Here is a 20906-nt window from a genome sequence, read left to right on the forward strand (position 1 = left end):
ACACCCACTTTCTGGTGTTTGCCGGGAATAGAAACAAACTAGCGTCACTTTTCTCTTCCCTGGTCGAGGTCGGTAAAGAGAGAACTTAGCACAAGTCCCTCGCCTGCCAGGGGGCAGGGGCGCGAAGCGCCTCGCACAAAGTGCGACCTCCCGTCATCTCCGTGAGACAGAGACCCTGCGGGGCTCTCACAGTGAGGCTTTGTTAAGCTTGGGTAAAGGGATTCACCCTTTACTACACCCGGGGAGTTAATCCACGGGGAAATCACGGGGAATCCACAAGGACTCCACGTGGTAGCCGCGCGCGAGGTTGGACCAGCGGCTTTTGGTCCAGGGAATCACGGGTTCACCACCGGGAGGATCACCCGTGGATTCCACGGCAGCTTTTGGCTCCGCGTGGAATCCCCGTGGATTCCCTGTGATCACGACGTGAAGGTTGGGCCCACGGGTGGATCACGGGTCCTTTAACCGTGGGCTCCCCGAGGAATTGCTGTGATACCCACGAGATGTGGTTCAGCCAGGTAACCCGGGGGGGGGGGGGGGGGGGGGGGGCGGAGCGGATCAAAACCACGGGTAATATTGCACAATGTGGTACCACCAGGGTACCACACGCTGCATTGCACATCAAGTAACCATCGTCAAAACATACAAAAAAAGTGATTGATAAAGAAAAAATCACAAAGAGGAACAAGGAGTAAAAGAAAAGCAAGAGAAATGAGAGAAAAGCAAGAGAAATGAGAAACGGGGGAATCAGACGGTGTCTGCGGCGTGACAACATGTGATGCCACCGCAGAAGCCCAGAGATTGTCTGCTAGGCTGTTGTGGTTGCGGTGAGGGGTTGGCTGGGGATCTTGTGGAGGAGGGGGGCTTGTCGGTCTTGCCGTTGTCGGCACAGGCAGAGCTGGCTTTTGAGCTTGGGAGGGGCCAATGCACGTGCATGTAGGTTCAAACCTTCTTTCGGCAAGCCTGGTCCCTGGTCTGATGGCTGAGCGTACGACCAGGTCGTTGTTCTGGGTGCGAAACAGGCAAAGGGCGATTGCAGATCGGTGTAGGCATCCCAAGAGGCGGACTGAGGTGGTGGAGATGAGTTCAGTGCGTGAATGGGCTTGTTGAAGACAGGCTGAGGGAACATACCAGCTCCTTTGCCTTGGTGCTTGTCAGCCTTAGAGATACATCAAGTATCCAAAAGACTGCAATAACTTAGTAAATAATAATAATTATTAAATTATTATTGCAGAATCAGATTCCTCATCATAAACTAAGGGGGGTCACCCACTTAAAGTACCCCCTTATTCCTATTCCTTCCTGTACTAATTGTATAAATAAGAATTGGCCACAGAAAGCGCCCAAAAATAATATTACATACATAAATTTAGTAAAACAAACAATGTACATAAAATTAAACTGTTGTACATTAATGAGTAATATTACTCGTGTAAAAATACCCCGTGAAAGTATTATGTAGACTTCTACTGAAGCTCTTTCACATGACAATTGGTTATAAACATGTCATGTGACAGAGTCAGGGAAATTAGTCTATTACAATACAATTAAATTACCCACAGCCAAGCCCTTTTCACGGCTACACCCCTGGATACTCCCATAGGGAGAAAAGGACTCAGTGTTTACGCCCACTGAAGTCCCCTCTATAAATAGAGGCCTATTTGGCCCTCAGGAAAAGATCCCCCAGACCATTCACCGCCCATAAACTGTAAGTTTGCCGTGAATATTCTCCTCTGCTACATTTGTAGCCACTTTTCCTTATAAACCATCCCCAGCACGTAAAATCCACTGGATTAAACCCTTTAAATCATCAAAAATCCCTTATTAGTGTATACAAAGCTTTATCCTTATAAGTAGTTGCAGTAAGACCACCGCCTCTGTCAAGCAGCCAATTAGTTTAAGCTCTTACCACCTACTTTTACGCCAAAATTAATTCCCTGTAATTAATAATTACATATTATTAATTACATAATTAATTCCTCCTCTGTTACAGAGTGTTAAAACCCTTGTAGTGGCCATATTTGCCACGTAACAAGCTTGGTAATTTAAATTACCAGTGTTTACATCAGCACAGTTATAGTGCTAGGGCTAAAAACCCTTATTTTTGACGGGTTTTTGCCCTAAGCTTCATAAACAGAGCTGTCAGTGCTCGAGGGGGGAGAGTTGTCCAGTTTGTTGTGCTGCCCCCGAGGGGTTGAGTGCTTCAAGTTGAACGTATCCAGAGGGGGAGAAAAACAACATGCGACGTACTGCGCCCAAAAACCAGGCCACCAAGTAGCCAAAGACAATTGCATTGTTAGTTTCGCTATTTTTTGGGGGCGCCGGGATCCCGGCCAGGTTCCACAAGTTGGTCTTCCATTTGTCCAAGCAAGACATCATGGAGCCGGTGTCGAAGAGCAAGACTTGGGGACCGCCTTCAATCAACCAACGTCCGTAGAGATACTTGACCCCACAATCCTTCATCGACTGGAGCGAGTCTCTCATCTTGGGCGTGTCAGGTTTGATGGCTTCTACTTCCATTGGGGCCGACTTGTAAGCCAAGGGGCCCAAGAGACAGTATTGATCACCATACTTGTGGCAGGTTACCGGGGCCTTGGTCTTGATGACTGTGAACAAGAAGAAAGCATTGATGGTCAATATCTTTTGATCAAACAGGTTAGGGGGATAATTGTGTAGAACTGCTGGCACTGGCACAAGTCCCTTGTTGCCCTGGGTCATCCAGAGTACATAATCAAGCCGGACCAGAAGTTCGAGCCGGGGCGGTTGTCATCAAATCAGCCCTATATAGCCCTAATATCCCGATGAGCTGCGTTCGTGTCGGTTCCACCGGCAATGCAGGGGCAGCTGTGGGTTCCCCGTTGTTGAGAACGACGGGGAATCCACGGCTGCCCCTGCATGTTGTGTTCTCGTGGGATCCACCGCGATCCCACAGGCGGCCGTGGAATCCTTGTGATTCTTGACGTGGAAATCCCAGGCGGGTGGAGACGACGGGAAAGCCCGTTGTCTCCACGCATTTTCCACGGGAGGGTGGAGACAACGGGGGGAGCAGTGAATTCCACGTGGATTTCACAGAGCCGGTGATCCCGTTGTCTCCACAAACGCGCGGGCCAGGAAGCTAACTTAACAAAGTCCCTCTATTTGAGGGGGGGCGCTGTCAGGAGGGACTTACACCCAATGTCCAAGTTTGGGCTGACAGAATCAGAATTATGTTGTTTTTCAAACGTTTCTGGCTTCACCCTTTCCCATTGGGCAGCAAAGGTTTGGGGGAACAAAAGATTCCCAAGATCAAGGAGAATTTCTCCAAATTTTTCTGAATTTTTTGAGGCCTTCAGAATCCCTCAGATCTATTTCTTGTGACTATCTGTCGTCTGCTTCATCCTATATTACAAAGTTCACACTGTACAGAATCCAAAACTCATGATGTTACAAGGGACATTGCACATCAAGAAGACAGGTTGGGGATAGGTGGGTATAGTACATGGATAAAGAAGACTTTGGTCATCATGGAAATCCAAACAATAATGAAATTGGACAGGAAATGGATGGGTGACAGCAGTTTTAAAAAAGTCCCCACCAAAAAACCAAATGCTGTCAGCCTGTAAGTCCGTTTAGCGCGTAAGTCCCTCCCTCCGGTCGGCGCAATGCGACCAGTGTTTTACCACTCCACCTGTAGGAGGGTGAGACTTAGGCCCCGTTTGGAGCCAATATAAATATAGGTGATATAATCATTTGTAAATTCAATAAAAAATACAAAACTCAACATAAAGAATCCAATTTTTTTTGTAGGAAACCTACAGTACTGGTCTCATCAACTATGAAGTCAGATTTAACTGATTCAGCCATCTTCAGCACCATAATACCATTATATTGCTTTGTTTTGGTCAAAAGCAATATAATGGTACTACAGTACTGAATATGGCTGAATCAGTTGAATCTGACTTCATAATTGAAGAGACCAGTATTGTAGGTTGCCTAGAAGAAATATTTGGAGGCTTTATGTTGAATTTTGTAGTTTTCATTGAATTAACCAATGATTATATCACCTATGTTTATATCGGCTCCAAACGAAGCCTTAGTTAAGTTAGGCCAGGAAGCACCCCCGCCGTGTACCTCTCCTCCCACACTTGCTGCGGGAAGCCGCACCGCACCGCTGCATCCCGCAGCAAGTACCAGGTGGAAAGCGACAGCCGAAGTGGACTCACCAACCCAAACAAACACCCACCGCCTATCAGCAGCACTCAGCAGCCACCGAACCAGCTCAGTGATCATCAGCCCAAAGGGTAAGCAACACACAGCCAGCCAGAAGACTATTATCATGACTAACTGTTTATATCACAGATCTCATCGCACTCGAAACGCCCACCTGGAGTACCAACAGCCTACCCTCGCCCCCAGCACACTCCCCAACCAACAGACGGCTCAGCAAACAGAGACTCAGAAACACACTCACCCAGGCAGAGATCAGCGAGATCGAACAGCTCGGAGTCAAGTTCATCGACCCACCCCAATCCCCACAGCACACCAACAGCACCCTCAGCCGATCCAGCTCACAGAACATCCACCGAGTAGCATCTTCCCGGAGGACGTCCATCAACAGACGCAAGTCGCTCAAAACCACCCCCACCTCCCACAACATCAAGCCACAGCCGATCTCATCCGATCAGCTCCTCCAGCTCATCTCAAACCAAGCACAGCCACCCCTCCTCGTCATCGATCTTAGATGCCTCAACACCTACCTCGGACCCAACGGACGGCTCAAGGGATCCATGTGAGCAACCAGAATCCCCACAGAACAAAAAAAAAAAAAAAAACTCTGACCTTGTGAGTCTGCAATCTAGCAACCTCAACTTCCCATCACTGCTCATCAAACGATTCCGAAAAGGCGTGCCCAACCACTTCCAACTCAACCCATTCATCACCACCGAGGCCGGCAAACGCTACTACTCAAAACTCGAAAACACCCTCCAGTCCTCATCGTCATCCTCAGTACTCGCCCAGCTCGACATATGTGTGATCGACGACCAGCTGGTGGACGAACTACCCAAGCAGACCTCAAACTCACTCGGAAGCGTATTCCTCGACCTTCTCGCCAAGCTCTTTGCCCAGCACCAACGCTCCTCGGGGCTCTACTTCCTCAACGAAAAGTTCGAAAACCTCAGCCACAACCCGGCCGCCCAACACTCTCTGCTCCTTGGCGAACCCCAGCGACCTCAGCAAGCATCACAAGGAGAGAGCACCAATCCTACCCATCCCCCCCATCTCTCCCAAACCATCCTAAATACATCGTCATCAACTGCAACTACAACGACAACATCAACATCAGCATCTGGGCCACAGGGACTCTTGCGTTTACGACCCAGTGCCCCGGTGAGATCTCTACCATCTGTTGACCAGAGCAATGGAGAACCTACTCAGCACCAACCACAGCAGCAGCAGCAGCAGCAGCAGCAGCCTGGCCCGCTTTGCTCGCCCGGCCTATCGACATCCGTAGGCCCGCTTCCGTCGAGGACGAAACCGCCCAAGCTGCGGCGGATTGACACCTCCGAATCGCTCCTCAGCGCCCCCCGCTCCACCGCCAGTCTCGCCCTCAGCTCCAAGCACTCCCTCGGCCAACTCAAGATCGACCATCTCTCCATCGCCTGCTCGCCTACCTCCCATCACAGCCCCTCGCCCCTCTCCAAGCTCAGCTCCTCCCATCCTCCTGAGGAAAGTCCATCCGCCGAACCGACTACTTGCAGACCGCACGTCAAGTTCTCCGACGACCACCATGATCCTACCCATGATCAGCCACAACCACCAAACAGACCCGGCCACTCTTCTTACGACCACTCGCCTGGCTCGCCGAGTACCAACCCAGAGATCCACTTCAAAGTCTCAACGATCATCCCCTCCTTCCTCTACCTTGGCCCCGAACCATCCAAGGAGACCGACTTCGCAGAGCTCGACCGGCTCGGCATCCAGCGCATCCTCAACACTGCACTCGAATGCGTCGACGAGGAGGAGCTCATCCGGACCCGCTACCCGTTCATTCGTAAATACTTCCAGATCCCGCTGCGAGACTTTGTCGAAGAAACCGGGGTCCAAAAGGGCATCGACCAGGCTAATCGCGTCCTCAGTTTCGTCCACATTTCTTGCTCTTGATTACACATAAAAAGAAGTTTCTGATTTTTTTTTTCGTACACGCAAACAGACGACGCCTTCCTGCATTCGGCCCCGACTTATGTGCGTTGTAAGGCCGGCAAATCGCGCTCGGTGACTATTGTCCTTGCATATCTGATCCATCGCTACCGGTGGAGCCTGAAGAAAGTGTATGCGCATGTGTCTGAACGGCGGGCGGGGATCTGTCCGAGTGAGTGTTTTTCTGTACCCACAGGAGGAAAACAAAAGGAGAGTACTGACGAGATGGGCGCAATCTAGATATCGGGTTTTTGGCCGAGTTGATGAGCTTTGAGCAGCGCGAGCTGATGCCCAAGACACACTCCGTCCTCGGACCCCACCGAGCCAACAGTATCCGACCAGGCGAAAGCGGGCTTCTAGGCCACCTAAAGAGCGCGCGCTTGGTCTCCCACCATTACCCGTCCTCTTCCTCCACCTCCACCTCCGTCTCTGCCAGCGTCCTGTCGCCGAAACGCATCGACCCCCACTCCCCACGCCCCCATCCCGACCATCAACAGAACCAGCACCAGGCGGAGGAAGCGGAGGAGGAGGAGGGAGGCCACGGCGAAGCCTTCGCGGCTTACTCCTTCGGCCAAAAGCCCCTCCCAACATCCCTGCTCCGCGCCCGTTCCCCGCCCACCAAATTGTACTCGCTCAACCTCGACTGCTCCCATTGCTTCAGAGTCCGCTCGCTTGCCGTCGCCGCCAAGACCGACTTCTTCGCCCCCCCTCCACCCCCTTCTCAGCCCCCCCCGAGACAACCTTGCCAATCTCGATAACCCCCTCCTGGTCTCTCCCGACCGCGCGTCCCCCCGTTCGGTCTTCAGCAAAGGGCCCAGAGACAGCTTGCCTCCCGGCTTCTTTCCCGCCGCTACTACCCCTACCCGCTCTGATACTGTTGCTGCTGCTGCTCCTCAAGACAGCGGCGTTGCGGACAGTCTCGACGCCCCGCTCCAGTGACCCCCCGTTCCCCCTCCTCTCTCGATCACAATCCATTTTTTTCACCTTGCTTGTCGTCGTCGTTGACTCTTCCTTTTGCTGGATCTCACAGCGGGTATTCCTGGCCAATGAATCCCAATGCTTTCCACCTAAGCATGGCAGCCACTCGCCAACCCAAGAGGCCCGGACGACCGGGACGAAGCGTTTTGGAGGACGTGGACTCCCTCAGTCAGGCGGCCAGCTGCGGATACAGCTTCGCGCCCACTCTGCGCTCGTCGTTCAGCAGCGACCTCATGGCGGCAAGCATGGACGGAGGCGCGAGCAGCGACGCCGCGTGCGCCCCAGATCAGCCGTTGTTCCACAAGTTCTCGACGCACGAGAACAGCGACTGGGCCAATGGCGGGGCGTGTTTCGAGAACGGGGGCGCCGGCAAATGCACGCAGAACTGGTGGCAAAACGGTGCGCTTCCGGCGATGGCTTTGGACGCCACCGAGGCCCTTTCACAGGAGTCTTACTTATGAGGCAGTGCTCTTGTATCTACCAACTCTTCAAAAAAAACAACACGCAAAACAAATTGTTTGATTTGATTTGTCAGTCCAGAAATAACTCAGTCGTAGGTCAAAATAGCTAAGTTGGATGAACGGATCAAAACTCTTGAAGCTGAAAAGGCAGCCCGGAATAAGCAAGGTATGAGTGGTGTGAGCTCATTCTACTTCAATACCTCATCATGGTTGATGGACTCGAATATACGAACTTAAGAGAGTGTTGATGGACTTGAATATCACCTCCAGCACCATGTTCTGCGACCCTGACAGACTTGAGGTGTGGAGGTTTCCAGCCCCCACCACCAGGGCAAGAGGCCCAGTGGTGTTGGGCTGGGAGCCGATGAGGCACAGGGGGAAAATCATTGCACTGGTAAAGGGGTACCTTACCAGTTGATGATTTTCCTCCACTCATTTATGTGGGCTCGACCATCTCCAGGTTATCTGGAGATTGATCACATGAAGAATGATCTTCCACTGGTAGGTACCAGATGGCAGATTAATCTTCATGTGATCAATCTCCCGATAACCTGGAGATCACCAACTACACCAAGTTGGATAATAGGGTATATCCACCCGGCTAATTGTTGCACATGGGCAAGCCCGTGCTCCTCCGTCCCCTCAGCTCCCTCGCTCAAAAATGTGATCAATCTCCCAATAACCTGGAGATCACCGACTACACCAAGCTGGATAATAGGGTATACCCATCCAACTAATTGTCGCACATGGGCAAGCCCGTGCTCCTCCGTTAGAAATTGCCGAGTGGACCTGGGTACCACCCGTGGCGGGTGCAGGTACCTGCGGTCATTTTGGGCATATTTAGATACCCGGACTTGGACCCAGCACCCGTAGGGCGGATACCAGCGGTACCCGTGGCGGGTATCACGGATACCGCCTACGATTCAACCCTCTAGCCGGTCTATGCTGGCTTCAAGGGTGGTGTAACCTCTTGATGACCAACACAGACCGGTCATCAAGGGTGTATATACCCTCTCAATGCCTGACCTGGGCCGGGTATTGAGAGGGTGTATGTATACCCTCTCGATGTCCGGTCTGTGCTGGACACCGAGAGGGCATACAGTCTTGATGACCGGCACAGACCGGACATTGAGAGGGTGTGTGCATACCCTCCCAATGTCCGGTCTTAGCCGGTCATCAAGAGTTTACACCACCCTCAAAGCCGGCATAGACCGTCATCAAGGGTGTATATACCCTCTTGGTGCCCGGTCTGGGCCGGATATTGAGAGGGTATGTCTGCGTGTGAATTCTCGATGTCCGGTCTGGGCCGGACATTGAGAGTCGATGCCCTCTCAGTGTCCAGCACATATCAGACATCAAGAGGGCATACATACACCCTCCTGATGTCCGCTCTGTGCCGGACATCAGGAGTGTATGCCCTCTTGGCGTCCAGCATGTGCTGGACACCAAGAGGGTTAGGTTAGCGGGGGCCATGATCGCGCTGCAAAAGGTTGTCTGCAACTGCTTGTCTCCAGACCTTTTGCAGCGGGTACCTGGACGTGTACCTGCCATCCAAAATTTACATACCCGGACCCACACACGGCACCTACGGGCGGGTACCCCTCTACGGATACCGGGTACCCCCCATGGGTACCCACGGGCGATCTCTATCCTCCGTCCCCTCAGCTTCCTTGCTCAAAATGATTGCACATTGGCAAGCCCTCGCTCCTCTGGCCAGCCATCGCCCAGACAACCCAAACCAAGCCTACCCACTCAACCAGCTGCCACTTCCTTCTGAACCAGCCCCTGCCTAGCACCACCAACCTCCCACCTGCCTAGCTTCATCCTCTGCCAAACCGGTCAACCCCCACTCCCTCTGCCAAACCCTCCAATGCCTAACATCGTATTTATTCCCGGGTTGAAGTTACTTGTCAAAGATCCCGACTGCCCTATCTCATGGTCCAATGACCCAGCAACACCAAACAGACTGGTGGTGCCTGACAGGTTGGACCTAGTAAACTCAACATCCTTCCAGGCCAACTTTCCTGGCATGACCTTCAAGACCCTCATGAAGCGGTTCAATGAGCATTGCTTTACCCACATTGGTCCAAAAGGCAGTGTCACAAAGGCAATCAGAATCCAGCACGACTTTTGGGATCATCAGCCTGGGGATCTTGACCAAACCGATGAAACCAGCTGGGACCTCATCAGAACCAAGAGATCCATTGGCAAAAGGCCTAAACCTCACCAACAGCCGGCTCCAAGTTTGGAGATAAGAACCAAATCCACCAGCAGCTTGTTCCTACCCCCCATCTCTGTGCAAGTGGAGCAGGATGAGGTGGGTTTGCTTCGAACTCAGATCAAATTAGTAAGTACAATTTTTTTCAACTTAATGGGCATTGTATACCAACCAGTTATTAACCCTCACAAGTGCCGGCCATCTCAAGCGCTCCCAACTTCAAATCAGTAGCTCTTTGGCTGCCAATAGTCTCTCTGATTTGTCCGATAGTCGCGCGGAACAAGAAATTTTGGTCCAAAGTGTCACTGAAACTACAGTTCCTAAGTTGGTGGCGGATGATGTGCCTTTACTCACCAGGTCCGTTGGATTTTCTCGTGAAATGCTCGTACTGCTCAATAATGTGAACTAATAGACTTGTACCTTAGTTTACTGGCCGACGTTTTCCCGGGCATTGAATACAGCCCGAGTAATTTGGATAAGCTCAAGGCGCACATCCGTGCTGTTGCTGCTGAACAGCATTTGGTTGTCGGTGATGTGTGGTTCCAAAAGGTCCTCCAACTCTACCAAATCCAAAACATCCAACACGGCCTGATGATGGTCGGGCCGTTGGCTACGGGGAAGACCCAAGCCTGGAAGGTTCTGCTTGCGGCGCTCCAACGACTCGAAGGCCGCAAAGGAGTCTCCTATGTCATCGATCCCAAAGCAATCTCTAAAGATTCACTCTATGGTACCCTCAATCCGACTACGCGTGAATGGAACAATGGGCTGTTTACTAACATCCTCAGAAGGATCATCAATTACGTCCGTGGTGAAGATGCCAAAAGGCAATGGATTATTTTTGACGGCGACGTGGATCCGGAATGGGTCGAAAACTTAAACAGGTAACTTTTTTTACGAAAAAGACAATCAGAGACCACACTGATTGATTTGTGATTATCATTTTTTTTAGTGTTTTGGACGATAACAAGTTGCTGACCTCCCAACGGAGAACGACTCAATCTGCCGAGCAATGTCCGAATAATGTTTGAGGTCGAATCTTTGAAACATGCTACTTTAGCCACCGTCAGTCGTTGTGGAATGGTCTGGTTCAACAAAGACGCCGTCACGCCAGACATGTTCTACGAGAATTATCTGAAGACTACTCACGACGTGGCTCTGGATGCCATTGCGGACGACATGTTAATGGATGCTCCAACGCGCAAACAGGATAATTCTGGAGAGGTTCCAGATAATTTAATCACTCAGCGCTCGATCATCAATGTCTTATCGGTGTACTTCCAACCTGACGGACTTGTTACTTGCGCTCTCGAATTTGCTGCTGGAGTTGATCACATTACGGAATTCACCGTGGCTCGAGTGGTCTCGACTCTCTTCTCCTTGATCAACAAAACCATCCGGAATGTATTGGATTATAATGCCCGTCACAACGACTCTCCTCTGCCGATGGACAAAGTCCGCACATATTCTCAAAAGCGTCTCTTGGTCGCTATCGTCTGGGCATTCACGGGTGATTCAAAACTTGATACACGGGCCTGGATGGGCAACTTTTTGCGCGATTACTTGGGTCTGGACATGCCTCCATTGAATGGCCCCGAGGCTTCGCTAATCGACTACGATGTTCCAGTGGCCTCCGGTGATTGGGAGCCGTGGAAAAACGCAGTCTCCGTTGTTGATATCGATACTCACCAAGTTACCTCTTCCGAAGTCGTCATTCCGACTTTAGATACTGTCAGGCATGAAGATGTGCTCTACTTGTGGCTCTCTGAACACAAGCCCTTGATGCTCTGCGGCCCCCCTGGATCTGGAAAGACCATGACACTATTCAGTGCACTACGGAAACTGCCGGATATGGACGTCGTCGGGCTCAACTTCTCGAGCGCTACAACACCTGAATTGGTCCTCAAGACATTCAATCAGCATTGCAAGTACAAGAAGACGCCGAATGGAGTTGTGCTAGCCCCAGTACAGATTGGCAAGTGGATTGTTGTCTTCTGCGATGAGATCAACCTGCCAGCTGCCGACAAATACGGCACTCAGAAGGTGATCTTGTTGTTGAGACAGTTGGTTGAGGGCAGCGGATTTTGGAGGCCATCAGATAAAGCCTGGATCAGGCTCAAACGAATTCAATTTGTTGGTGCTTGTAACCCTCCCACCAATCCCGGTCGAGTCGTTCTCCCTCAACATTTTTTGCGACATGCACCCCTGGTAATGGTCGATTATCCTGGAGAAGCGTCATTGAAACAGATCTACGGTACCTTCAACAGAGCCGCCTTGAAAGTCGTCCCCAACTTGCGAGGCCATGCAGAGCCCCTCACATCAGCTATGGTCAAGTTTTATCTGGCTTCCCAAAAGTGTTTTACGTCCAACAATCAAGCACATTACATCTACAGTCCTCGTGAGTTGACCCGATGGACTCAAGGTATCCATCAATCCATCAAACCTTGGGAAACACTCTCCTTGGAAGGCCTTGTTCAAGTTTGGGCCCACAAAGCACTCCGCTTGTTTTCAGACCGATTGGTCTCAGAGGATGAGAAGCGGTGGACAGACAAACAAATTGATGCGATAGCCATCCAACATTTCCCCAGTATTGATCAGTCTGAGGTGCTTGCTCGGCCAATCCTCTTTTCTAACTGGACCTCTAAGCACTGCATCAGCGTTGATCGAGATCAATTGCGTGATTGCTTGAAGGCAAGGCTACGGGTGTTTTATGAAGAGGAACTTGATGTGCCATTGGTCTTATTCAACGATGTACTCAATCATGTCTTGAGAATCAATCGTGTATTCCACCAAGTTCAAGGTCATCTACTTTTGATCGGTGTAAGCGGGAGCGGAAAAGTAATTCACACAACCGTGTCACATTTCTACTCTTAATCAATAGCTGCAATCAAACAAAACTTACTCATCTTTTGGCTTTATCCAGACTACTCTATCTCGATTTGTTGCGTGGATGAACGGCTCGAGTGTGTTTCAAATCAAAGTGCACAACAAATACACCGCCGATGACTTGGACGATGATTTGAGGAACGTTTTGCGCCGGTCTGGTTGCGAAGCTGAGAAGATATGTTTCATCATGGACAAATCTAACGTACTCAACTCTGGATTCCTCGAACGCATGAATACTCTTTTGGCCAATGCGGAAGTGCCCGGTTTATTCGAAGGCGATGAACACGCCGCGCTGATGACGGCTTGTAAAGAAGGGGCCCAGCGTGATGGTGTTGTGCTGGACTCTCCTGACGAGCTCTACCGATGGTTTACTCAACAGGTTGCCAAAAACCTACACGTGGTGTTTACCATGAACCCACCGGAAAATGGTCTGGCCTCACAAGCGGCCACCTCCCCAGCTTTGTTTAACCGCTGCGTGTTGGATTGGTTTGGAGACTGGTCCGATCAAGCGTTTTACCAGGTTGGAATGGAATTCACGAGCAGTTTGGATCTCGATACCAGCCAATACGTACCACCGGCGAACTTCCCAGTCGTCTATCAACAGCTATCACTTCCTCCAGTCCATCGAACTGCCATTATAAACGCCTTGGTTGCTGTTCACATGTCAATGTACAAAACCAATCGCTGCTTGGCCCGCCGACAAGCACGGTTTAATTACGCTACCCCTCGACATTATCTCGATTTTATCAATAATTATGTCAACCTGTTTAATGAGAAACAAGACAATCTGGAGGAACAACAGCGCCACTTGAATATTGGACTGGAAAAGCTGCGCAATACAGTGGTTCAGGTAGAAGAGATGCGACAGAGTTTGGCCATTAAACGAACGCAACTGGCCAAAAAGGAAAAGGAAGCTGAATCGAAGTTGGCTCAGATGCTGGCTGATCAAAAGGAAGCTGAATCCAGGAGACAAGCTTTGATTCAAATCCAGGCTGCCCTTGAGCAACAGAATAAGGATATCGCGGAACGTCAATCTGTTGTCATGGCGGACTTGGCAGATGCTGAAACAGCGGTCAAAGAGGCCCAAGCCGCCGTCAGTAAAATCAAGAAGCAGCACTTGATCGAAGTCAGGTCAATGGCCAACCCCCCTGAGGCCGTCAAGTTAGCCATGAAATCTGTTTGCACGATCTTAGGACACCGTCTCGGTGAATGGAAATCTGTTCGAGGAATCGTCAAGAACTCAGGCTTCATTGAGAGCATCATGAAGTTTGATGCTAAAGAGAAAATGACTCACCAACTCCGTGAGAAGATGAAAGCCGACTTCCTGTCCAGAACTATGTTTAATTTCGATACCGTTAACCAAGCAAGTAAGGCTTGTGGCCCGTTATGCAAATGGGTCATCGCCCAGGTCAAGTTCTCCAAAATCTTACATAAAGTTGGCCTACTTCGTCATGAAGTCAATTCGTTGGAAGAACAGGCGGCTACCACTCAAGAAAAAGCGGCAACTGTCGTGACAATGATTGCAGAGCTTGAGGGTAGTATTGCGAGATACAAACCTGAATACGCTACGTTGATCAGTGAAACTGAAGCAATCAAGCGGGAGATGAATCGGGTCAAGTCCAAAGTAGAGCGCAGTATGACTTTCCTAGAAAGCTTAGGATCTGAAAAGACTCGATGGGGGGCCGGGAGTGCTACCTTTGACACCCAAATGAGCACCATTGCTGGTGATGTGCTCTTGTCGGCGGCCTTCATTACCTATGGTGGATTCTTTGACCAATCCTATCGCCAATCGATGTGGCAAGGATGGGTTGATCATCTGAACCAAGCTAATTTGAAGTACAACACCAAATTGTCCCTGACCGAATACTTATCCACTGCCAACGACAGAATCGACTGGCAATCAAAATGACTACCAGCAGATGATTTGTGTACCAAGAACGCGATCATGCTGCATCGCTTCAACCAGTACCCTCTGATCTGTGAGAATATGGAAAACTAAGAGCAATTTATTTCTTGTTAGGACTTATGTGCAACTCGTTTGGTCTGACAATGAATTTTTAGAAGAAGGAAAAACAACGATTGCTCTTACCTAAGAGCAAGGGTAGGAAGACTAGAGAATGTTTCTAGGAATTTTTAGGCTTATTGAAAAAGGAAAGAGAATCGGCTAAGTGAGAGCGGCCAATAGAAAAAAGACTTTGATCACACAATTGGTCGTTGTTTTTATTAAATGATTTTTAATGCTTTTGTGTCTGCTTAAGAGATTAAAGAGAAGTACGAGATTTTTTTTTTTTGAGTAATTTTAATGTTTGATGAGTTAGTAGAAAAAGAACAGCGACTATGTCAGAATTAGGTAGACGGGTGTAGTGTCGAAGAGACTTGCTGTGGAGTTGCACAAGAGTAACTTTTGTAAGAGATGAAGATGAATGAGTCAGTTTCCCGGCGGAGCAATAGCTTCTTTTATAGCCAAGGGTCACTGTACTAACAGGTTGTGGGCCCGCCGAAGCGGGATTCCTTTCTCGCTGAGGTTTTCAGGGTTCAGGAACAATTGGCACCGCACATGGCCATTTGTCAGGGTTAAGGGCTGAAACATCGCTGGCTAGGGCTGCGGTATAAAAGTATTTTGTTGTACATGGTTAGTTTTTGGATTACGGCTGGTTTGTTGCGTTGTCAACAGCGCGTGATCTCTTGATTGGACAACGTACAGTTTAGGAAGAGCTCTGACACAGGTTTCAAACCCTGACATGATCATTGATCCATCTGGTCAAGCAACTAACTTCCTCATTAACAAATATTGCGATCGGAAGATGACCGTGACCAGCTTCTTGGACGAAGCATTTGTTAAAAGTCTGGAAAGTGCCTTGCGGCTTGGAACTCCGTTATTGATCCAGGATGTTGAGCATTTGCACCCGATCTTGAATGCCTTCTTAAATAAGGAACTCCGACGAGCTGATGGTTGAGTTTTGATCCGACTTGGCAATCAAGAGATTGACTTTTCACCTTCCTTCACCATGTTCTTATCGACGTGTGACCCATCCGTCGAATTCTCGCCAGATATCTGCAGTCGAGTGACATTTGTCAACTTCACAATGACCAGAAGCAGTCTACAATCACAATTTTTGAATCAAGTTTTGCGAGCTGAGCGCCCAGATACCGACAAGAAAAGAACAGATCTGATTAAATTACAAGGCGAGTTCAAGCTTCAATTGAGACACCTCGAGAAATCACTCTTGCAGGCCCTCAGCGAGTCAATCGGTAACATCTTGGACGATGATAAAGTGATTGTTACCCTAGAGACCCTTGAACGGGAAGCAGCCAACGTGGCAAAGAAGGTAGAAGAGACAGATATTGTCATGCAAGGATTCGATCAAGTAACAGCCGAATACCTTCCACTGGCTCAAGCATCCAGTTCAATATTCTTTGTTCTTGAACAGCTCAATGTCCTCAATCATTTCTACCAATTCTCTCTCCAATATTTCTTGGACATCTTCGAGTTTGTCTTGTTACATAATCCAAATCTGTTACAAGCCCAGGACCCAAAGGAACGACTGGCGGTCCTTTTGAAAGATATCTTTGTGGTCACTTTCAAACGCACTTCCAGGGCACTCCTCCATCGTGATCATTTGCTGTTGGCTATGCTGTTGGCTCAACTGAAAGCTCAAGGTTTGGGTAACGAGGTCGACGACAAGGAATACTCATTTTTACTCGAGGGTAGTAGCGACCGTACAGGCAGACACCCCCCGACAAGTTTTCCATTTCTTTTGGCAGATCAGCAGGTTCACTTACAAGCTTTCCAACGATTGGCTTGCTTCAAAGATGTCATCGATCACATGTCGACTCAAACTTAACTAAGTCCAAAGGTGGAGGCGCTTCGGCGCCTCCACCGGAGGGACTTGTGCGGTATCGGTGATTTAGGACTGAGAGCAATGCCCAAAACCACCATGCCCCACAAATGTTGCTATAGCTCTGCAACCTGCCATGAACCCATCAATATTTTTTGATAATCTGAAAGCTGTGGATCTTTCCTAATTTTTGATGCACTAAAATCAACATAGGTCCTCCTGCTTTGCTCAGAATACCTTGTTGAAGATGGTGGACTGGAAAAGCCAACCCGAGCTCTCGCGTATCACCTCAGCGCGCCATTCTATAAACGCCTGGACGATTGCACCTAGCTCCTGATCATGACACTGCCAGGACAACTCCTTATCACTCCATTTCTTGGTCAAAAACAAGACTGGTCAATACACCCCCTTTGCATCCTTCAAGCACTGTGAAAAAAACTTGAGAAAGTGCTGTCAGTTGACATGCACATTCCAGGTTGAAACTTCAAGTACATCCATGGTCATTCCAAGTTTAATCACAGGTTAGCTCAGCGTCAAATTAAGAAGATCTGTAGCTCAGCTTTGGACTTAGCACAGTATTTGCATGTGCTAAGTGTGTCCTGAGCCATACACCTCAACACCTGCACAGTACTGGTGCTGACTGGTCATCCATACAAATCCATACAAATCCATACTGGCTTGTCAACAGCCCCCTGGGAAGAATGCCCCCCATGTTGGCAAGAATATGCGCCCCTGTCAACTAGGAGGAATCCCCCCTGGTTGACAAGGGCATACCTTAACGCTTGTCAATCCCTCCCGGTCAACAACACAACAAACACAACAGTGTCAACCGGGAGGAAGCCCTCCTGGTCATCAACACATGTGTTGAGTGGGAGGAAGCCCTGCCGGTCAACAACACAACAAACACAACCGTGTCAACCGGGAGGAAGCCCTCCCGGTCACAAACACAATACAACCTGTTGACCGGGAGGAGTCCCTCTTGGTTGACTGCTGTATATAGCTGTCGACCGTGAGGGAATCCCCCGGTCAACAGGTTTATATTGCGGTTGACCGGGAGAAACTCCTCCCAGTCAACAGTCACATATATCAGTCAATTGGGAGGAGTCCCTCCCGGTCGACCCCAATATGAACCAGCTGACCGGGAGGAGTCCCTCCCGGTTGACAGCCATATCAAGCAGTCAACCGGGAGGAGTCCCTCCCGATCGACTGATATATGTGACTGTTGACCGGGAGGAGTCCCTCCTGGTCAACAACTATATACAGCAGTTGACCGGGAGGGACTCCTCCCAGTCAACTGCTGTGTATGGCAGTCGACCGGGAGGGACTCCCCCCCTCCTCCCAGTGGACTGCTTGATATGGCAGTCGACCGGGAGGGACTCCTCCCAGTCGGCTGCTCGATATGGCAGTCAACCGGGAGGGACTCCTCCCAGTCGGCTGCTTGATATGGCAGTCAACCGGGAGGGACTCCTCCCAGTCGGCTGCTGTGTATGGCAGCCGACCGGGAGGGACTCCTCCCGGTGGACTGCTGTATATGGCAGTCAAACGGGAGGGACTGCTCCTGGTGGACTGCTTGATATGGCAGTTGACCGGGAGGGACTCCTCCCGGTGGACTTCTCAATATGGCAGTCGGCCGGGAGGGACTCCTCCCGGTGGACTGCTGTGTATGGCAGTTGACCGGGAGGGACTCCTCCCAATCGACTGCTCAATATGGCAGTCGACCGGGAGGAACTCCTCCCAGTCAACTGCTTGATATGGCAGCCGACCGGGAGGGACTCCTCCCAGTCAATTGCTTGATATGGCAGTCGACCGGGAGGGACTCCTCCCAATCGACTGCTTGATATGGCAGTTGACCGGGAGGGACTCCTCCCAGTTGACTGCTCGATATGGCAGTTGACTTGGAGGGACTCCTCCCAGTCGACTGCTTGATATGGCAGTCGACTGGGAGGGACTCCTCCTGGTGGACTGCTGTGAACGGGAGGGACTGCTCCCGGTGGACTGCTCAATATGGCAGTCGACCGGGAGGGACTCCTCCAGGTAATGTTATTGACCGGGAGGGATTCCTCCCAGTCAAAGTTGTTGTATATAGCTTTTGACCGGGTGGGATTCCTCTTTGTCAACAAGGGCGCTTACTCTTGTTGACCCGGAGGGATTGGGAGCTCAAGCATGTACCCGTGACCTCCAATGCGGGGGACTTTGGATGAGTCAGGGGCAGCTGAGCATTTGCCTCAGGACTGAGTCTGTGCACCTCAGACCAAGCTTCCTGTACCTCAGTCTAGTGCATTTTGCACTATGGACTTAAGCTGAGGAAATTCCAAACTTTCCAGGGTGTACCACCCTGGGATTCATTTGTATGGGCCTGGTCTCAACTAGGAATGAACTCAGGTATGCTGCATGTCAACTGACAGCACCTTCTTGAGTTTTTTTCATAGTTAAGACTGCTGAAAGCGTGTATTTTGACCTGTAGACATGCAACAAGATCAAAATGTTGCAAGCACAGGGCTGTGGTGAAACAACCCTTCAGGGTTTGAAAAGCCAGTCAGGACTCAGCTAAATCTAACCCAGCTGTTACGTCCACGTTCTCCTTTGTGAGCGAGGTGAGCGGTGCCACAATCAACGGTGGGCCAGCTACGCTAACTGTAGCGTTAGCGTGGCGTAGCGTAGCAGAATTACGCTAAGCGTTAGCGGAATTGCGCCTTCTCTGCGCTAACGCTACGCGCAAAGGGTGCGCAGCTAATTTAGCTGTTAGCGTAGCGTTAGCGCAGATGCGCGCAATTGCGCTAACGCTACACACGCAGGGAGCAAAAGAGCGCGCGCTACGGTGCGCCACAGTGCTTTTAGCTGAAAAAAGGCCTTTTTTTCCGCTAAAAGCGCTGTAGCGTAGTGACTGTAGCGGCGCGCTAACACTAAAAAACAATTGGCGCGCTGTTAGCACCGCTGAAACATAGCGCAGCGTAGCAGCGCTAACAGCGCGCTAACGCTACTCAAAATGGGCGGGTGCTTTTCGCCGCTACGCTAATGCTAAGTGGCCCTGTAGCGTAGTGTAGCATAGCGGCCCACCATTGCCGCGATGGCAGAGAATTTTGCAATGAATTTCCTGTAAACATTAACATAACCCAATAATCTATTCAATTGTTGTAAATTCTTGGGGTAAGGCCAATCCGCTACAGTACTTAGCTTTTCAGATTCCATTTGAACCCTGTACGCCAATATCCCAAAACCTAAGAAATTTACCTGATCAGCATAGAAAGAACATTTTTTGGGTGAAGCGTATAAAAAATGAGCCTGCAGCCTTTCCAAAACCTGCACAATGTGCCGCTGATGTTCTTCCCTGGTCTTTCAAAAAATGAGGATGTCATCAATGTACACAAAAAAAGACACATTCAGTAATTCTCTCAAAACAAATTGAATGAAATGCTGGAAACAAGCAGGAGCATTGGCAAGCCCAAACGGCATGACCAAATACTCAAATAAGCCCCACAACGTGCGGAACTCGGTCTTCCACTTGTCTGTGGCAGCTACCCTAAGCAGATTGAATGCAGCCTTAAGTTTGATTTTTGTAAAAGAATTATGACCTTGTAACTGATTCAATAAATGCCCGAAGATCGGGATGGGATAGCTGGAATGGACTTTCATCATTTTGAGACCGCGGTAATTGACACACGGCCGGGGCTTCTTACCAGGAACTCGGACAAAGAAAATTGGAACAACTGCGCTAGAGGAGGAAACATGGATAAATCCCTTTTTCGAATTTTCATCAATATAGAGTTTCAATTGCTGCTGTTCATCAAAAGACAAATTGTACAAGCCCCCAAAAGGGGGATAGGTGAAAACACCCTTGAGGGGGTGTTTCTGACCTTTTTCCTGCTCCTGGACCTGATCTCCTGGAGCCTTTTTTGAAGAAGGAAATAAGGTCCGCAGGAGAGGTTCCAGGTCCATTTTTTTCCTGATTCCTGGGACCTGCGCAACCTGATTTTTAACTTTGAAACCCCCTAATATGTCAGCCTTAGAGATACATCAAGTATGCAAAAGACTGCAATAACTTAGTAAATAATAATAATTAGTGAATTATCATTGCAGAATCAGATTCCTCATCATAAATTAAGGGGGGTCACCCACTCAAAGTAACCCCTTATTCCTATCCCTTCATGTACTAATTGTATAATTAAGAATTGGCCTCAGAAAGCGCCCAAAAAAGGTATTACATACAAAAAATTAGTAAAATAAACAAATTACATAAAATTAAACTATTGTACATTAATGAGTAATATTAATTGTGTAATAATACCCCCGTGAAAGCATTATGTAGACTTCTACTGAAGCTCTTTCACATGACAATTGGTTATAAATATG

The 20906-nt window shown here is 49.5% G+C and overlaps 5 protein-coding genes across 5 annotated transcripts; 4 read left to right on the top strand and 1 right to left on the bottom strand.

The window, feature by feature from the left end:
- Positions 1–808: 808 nt before the first annotated feature.
- Positions 809–2520, bottom strand: PtA15_15A353 (uncharacterized protein; the record flags this gene model as incomplete). The annotated part of the gene is made up of 2 exons (XM_053163551.1): positions 809–1150; positions 2251–2520. The coding sequence occupies 2 exons, from the start codon at positions 2518–2520 to the stop codon at positions 809–811; spliced, it is 612 nt and encodes a 203-aa protein (XP_053027515.1).
- A 1795-nt stretch (positions 2521–4315) lies between these two features.
- PtA15_15A354 (uncharacterized protein) lies at positions 4316–6935 on the top strand (the record flags this gene model as incomplete). The annotated part of the gene is made up of 7 exons (XM_053163552.1): positions 4316–4368; positions 4439–4768; positions 4839–5194; positions 5492–6115; positions 6191–6349; positions 6418–6560; positions 6756–6935. 7 exons carry the CDS (start codon positions 4316–4318, stop codon positions 6933–6935), a joined length of 1845 nt encoding a protein of 614 aa, XP_053027516.1.
- A 315-nt stretch (positions 6936–7250) lies between these two features.
- On the top strand, positions 7251–7616 carry PtA15_15A355 (uncharacterized protein; the record flags this gene model as incomplete). The annotated part of the gene is made up of 1 exon (XM_053163553.1): positions 7251–7616. One exon carries the CDS (start codon positions 7251–7253, stop codon positions 7614–7616), a length of 366 nt encoding a protein of 121 aa, XP_053027517.1.
- Positions 7617–9928: 2312 nt separating this feature from the next.
- Positions 9929–14626, top strand: PtA15_15A356 (uncharacterized protein; the record flags this gene model as incomplete). Its single annotated transcript, XM_053163554.1, has 6 exons — positions 9929–9933; positions 10027–10191; positions 10260–10715; positions 10784–10845; positions 10931–12651; positions 12755–14626. The coding sequence occupies 6 exons, from the start codon at positions 9929–9931 to the stop codon at positions 14624–14626; spliced, it is 4281 nt and encodes a 1426-aa protein (XP_053027518.1).
- An 832-nt stretch (positions 14627–15458) lies between these two features.
- Positions 15459–16864, top strand: PtA15_15A357 (uncharacterized protein; the record flags this gene model as incomplete). Its single annotated transcript, XM_053163555.1, has 3 exons — positions 15459–15669; positions 15769–16490; positions 16850–16864. The coding sequence occupies 3 exons, from the start codon at positions 15459–15461 to the stop codon at positions 16862–16864; spliced, it is 948 nt and encodes a 315-aa protein (XP_053027519.1).
- Positions 16865–20906: the final 4042 nt, after the last annotated feature.

Source organism: Puccinia triticina, chromosome 15A, assembly GCF_026914185.1.
Source record: "Puccinia triticina chromosome 15A, complete sequence".
Classification (NCBI taxonomy): Eukaryota; Fungi; Basidiomycota; class Pucciniomycetes; order Pucciniales; family Pucciniaceae; genus Puccinia; species Puccinia triticina.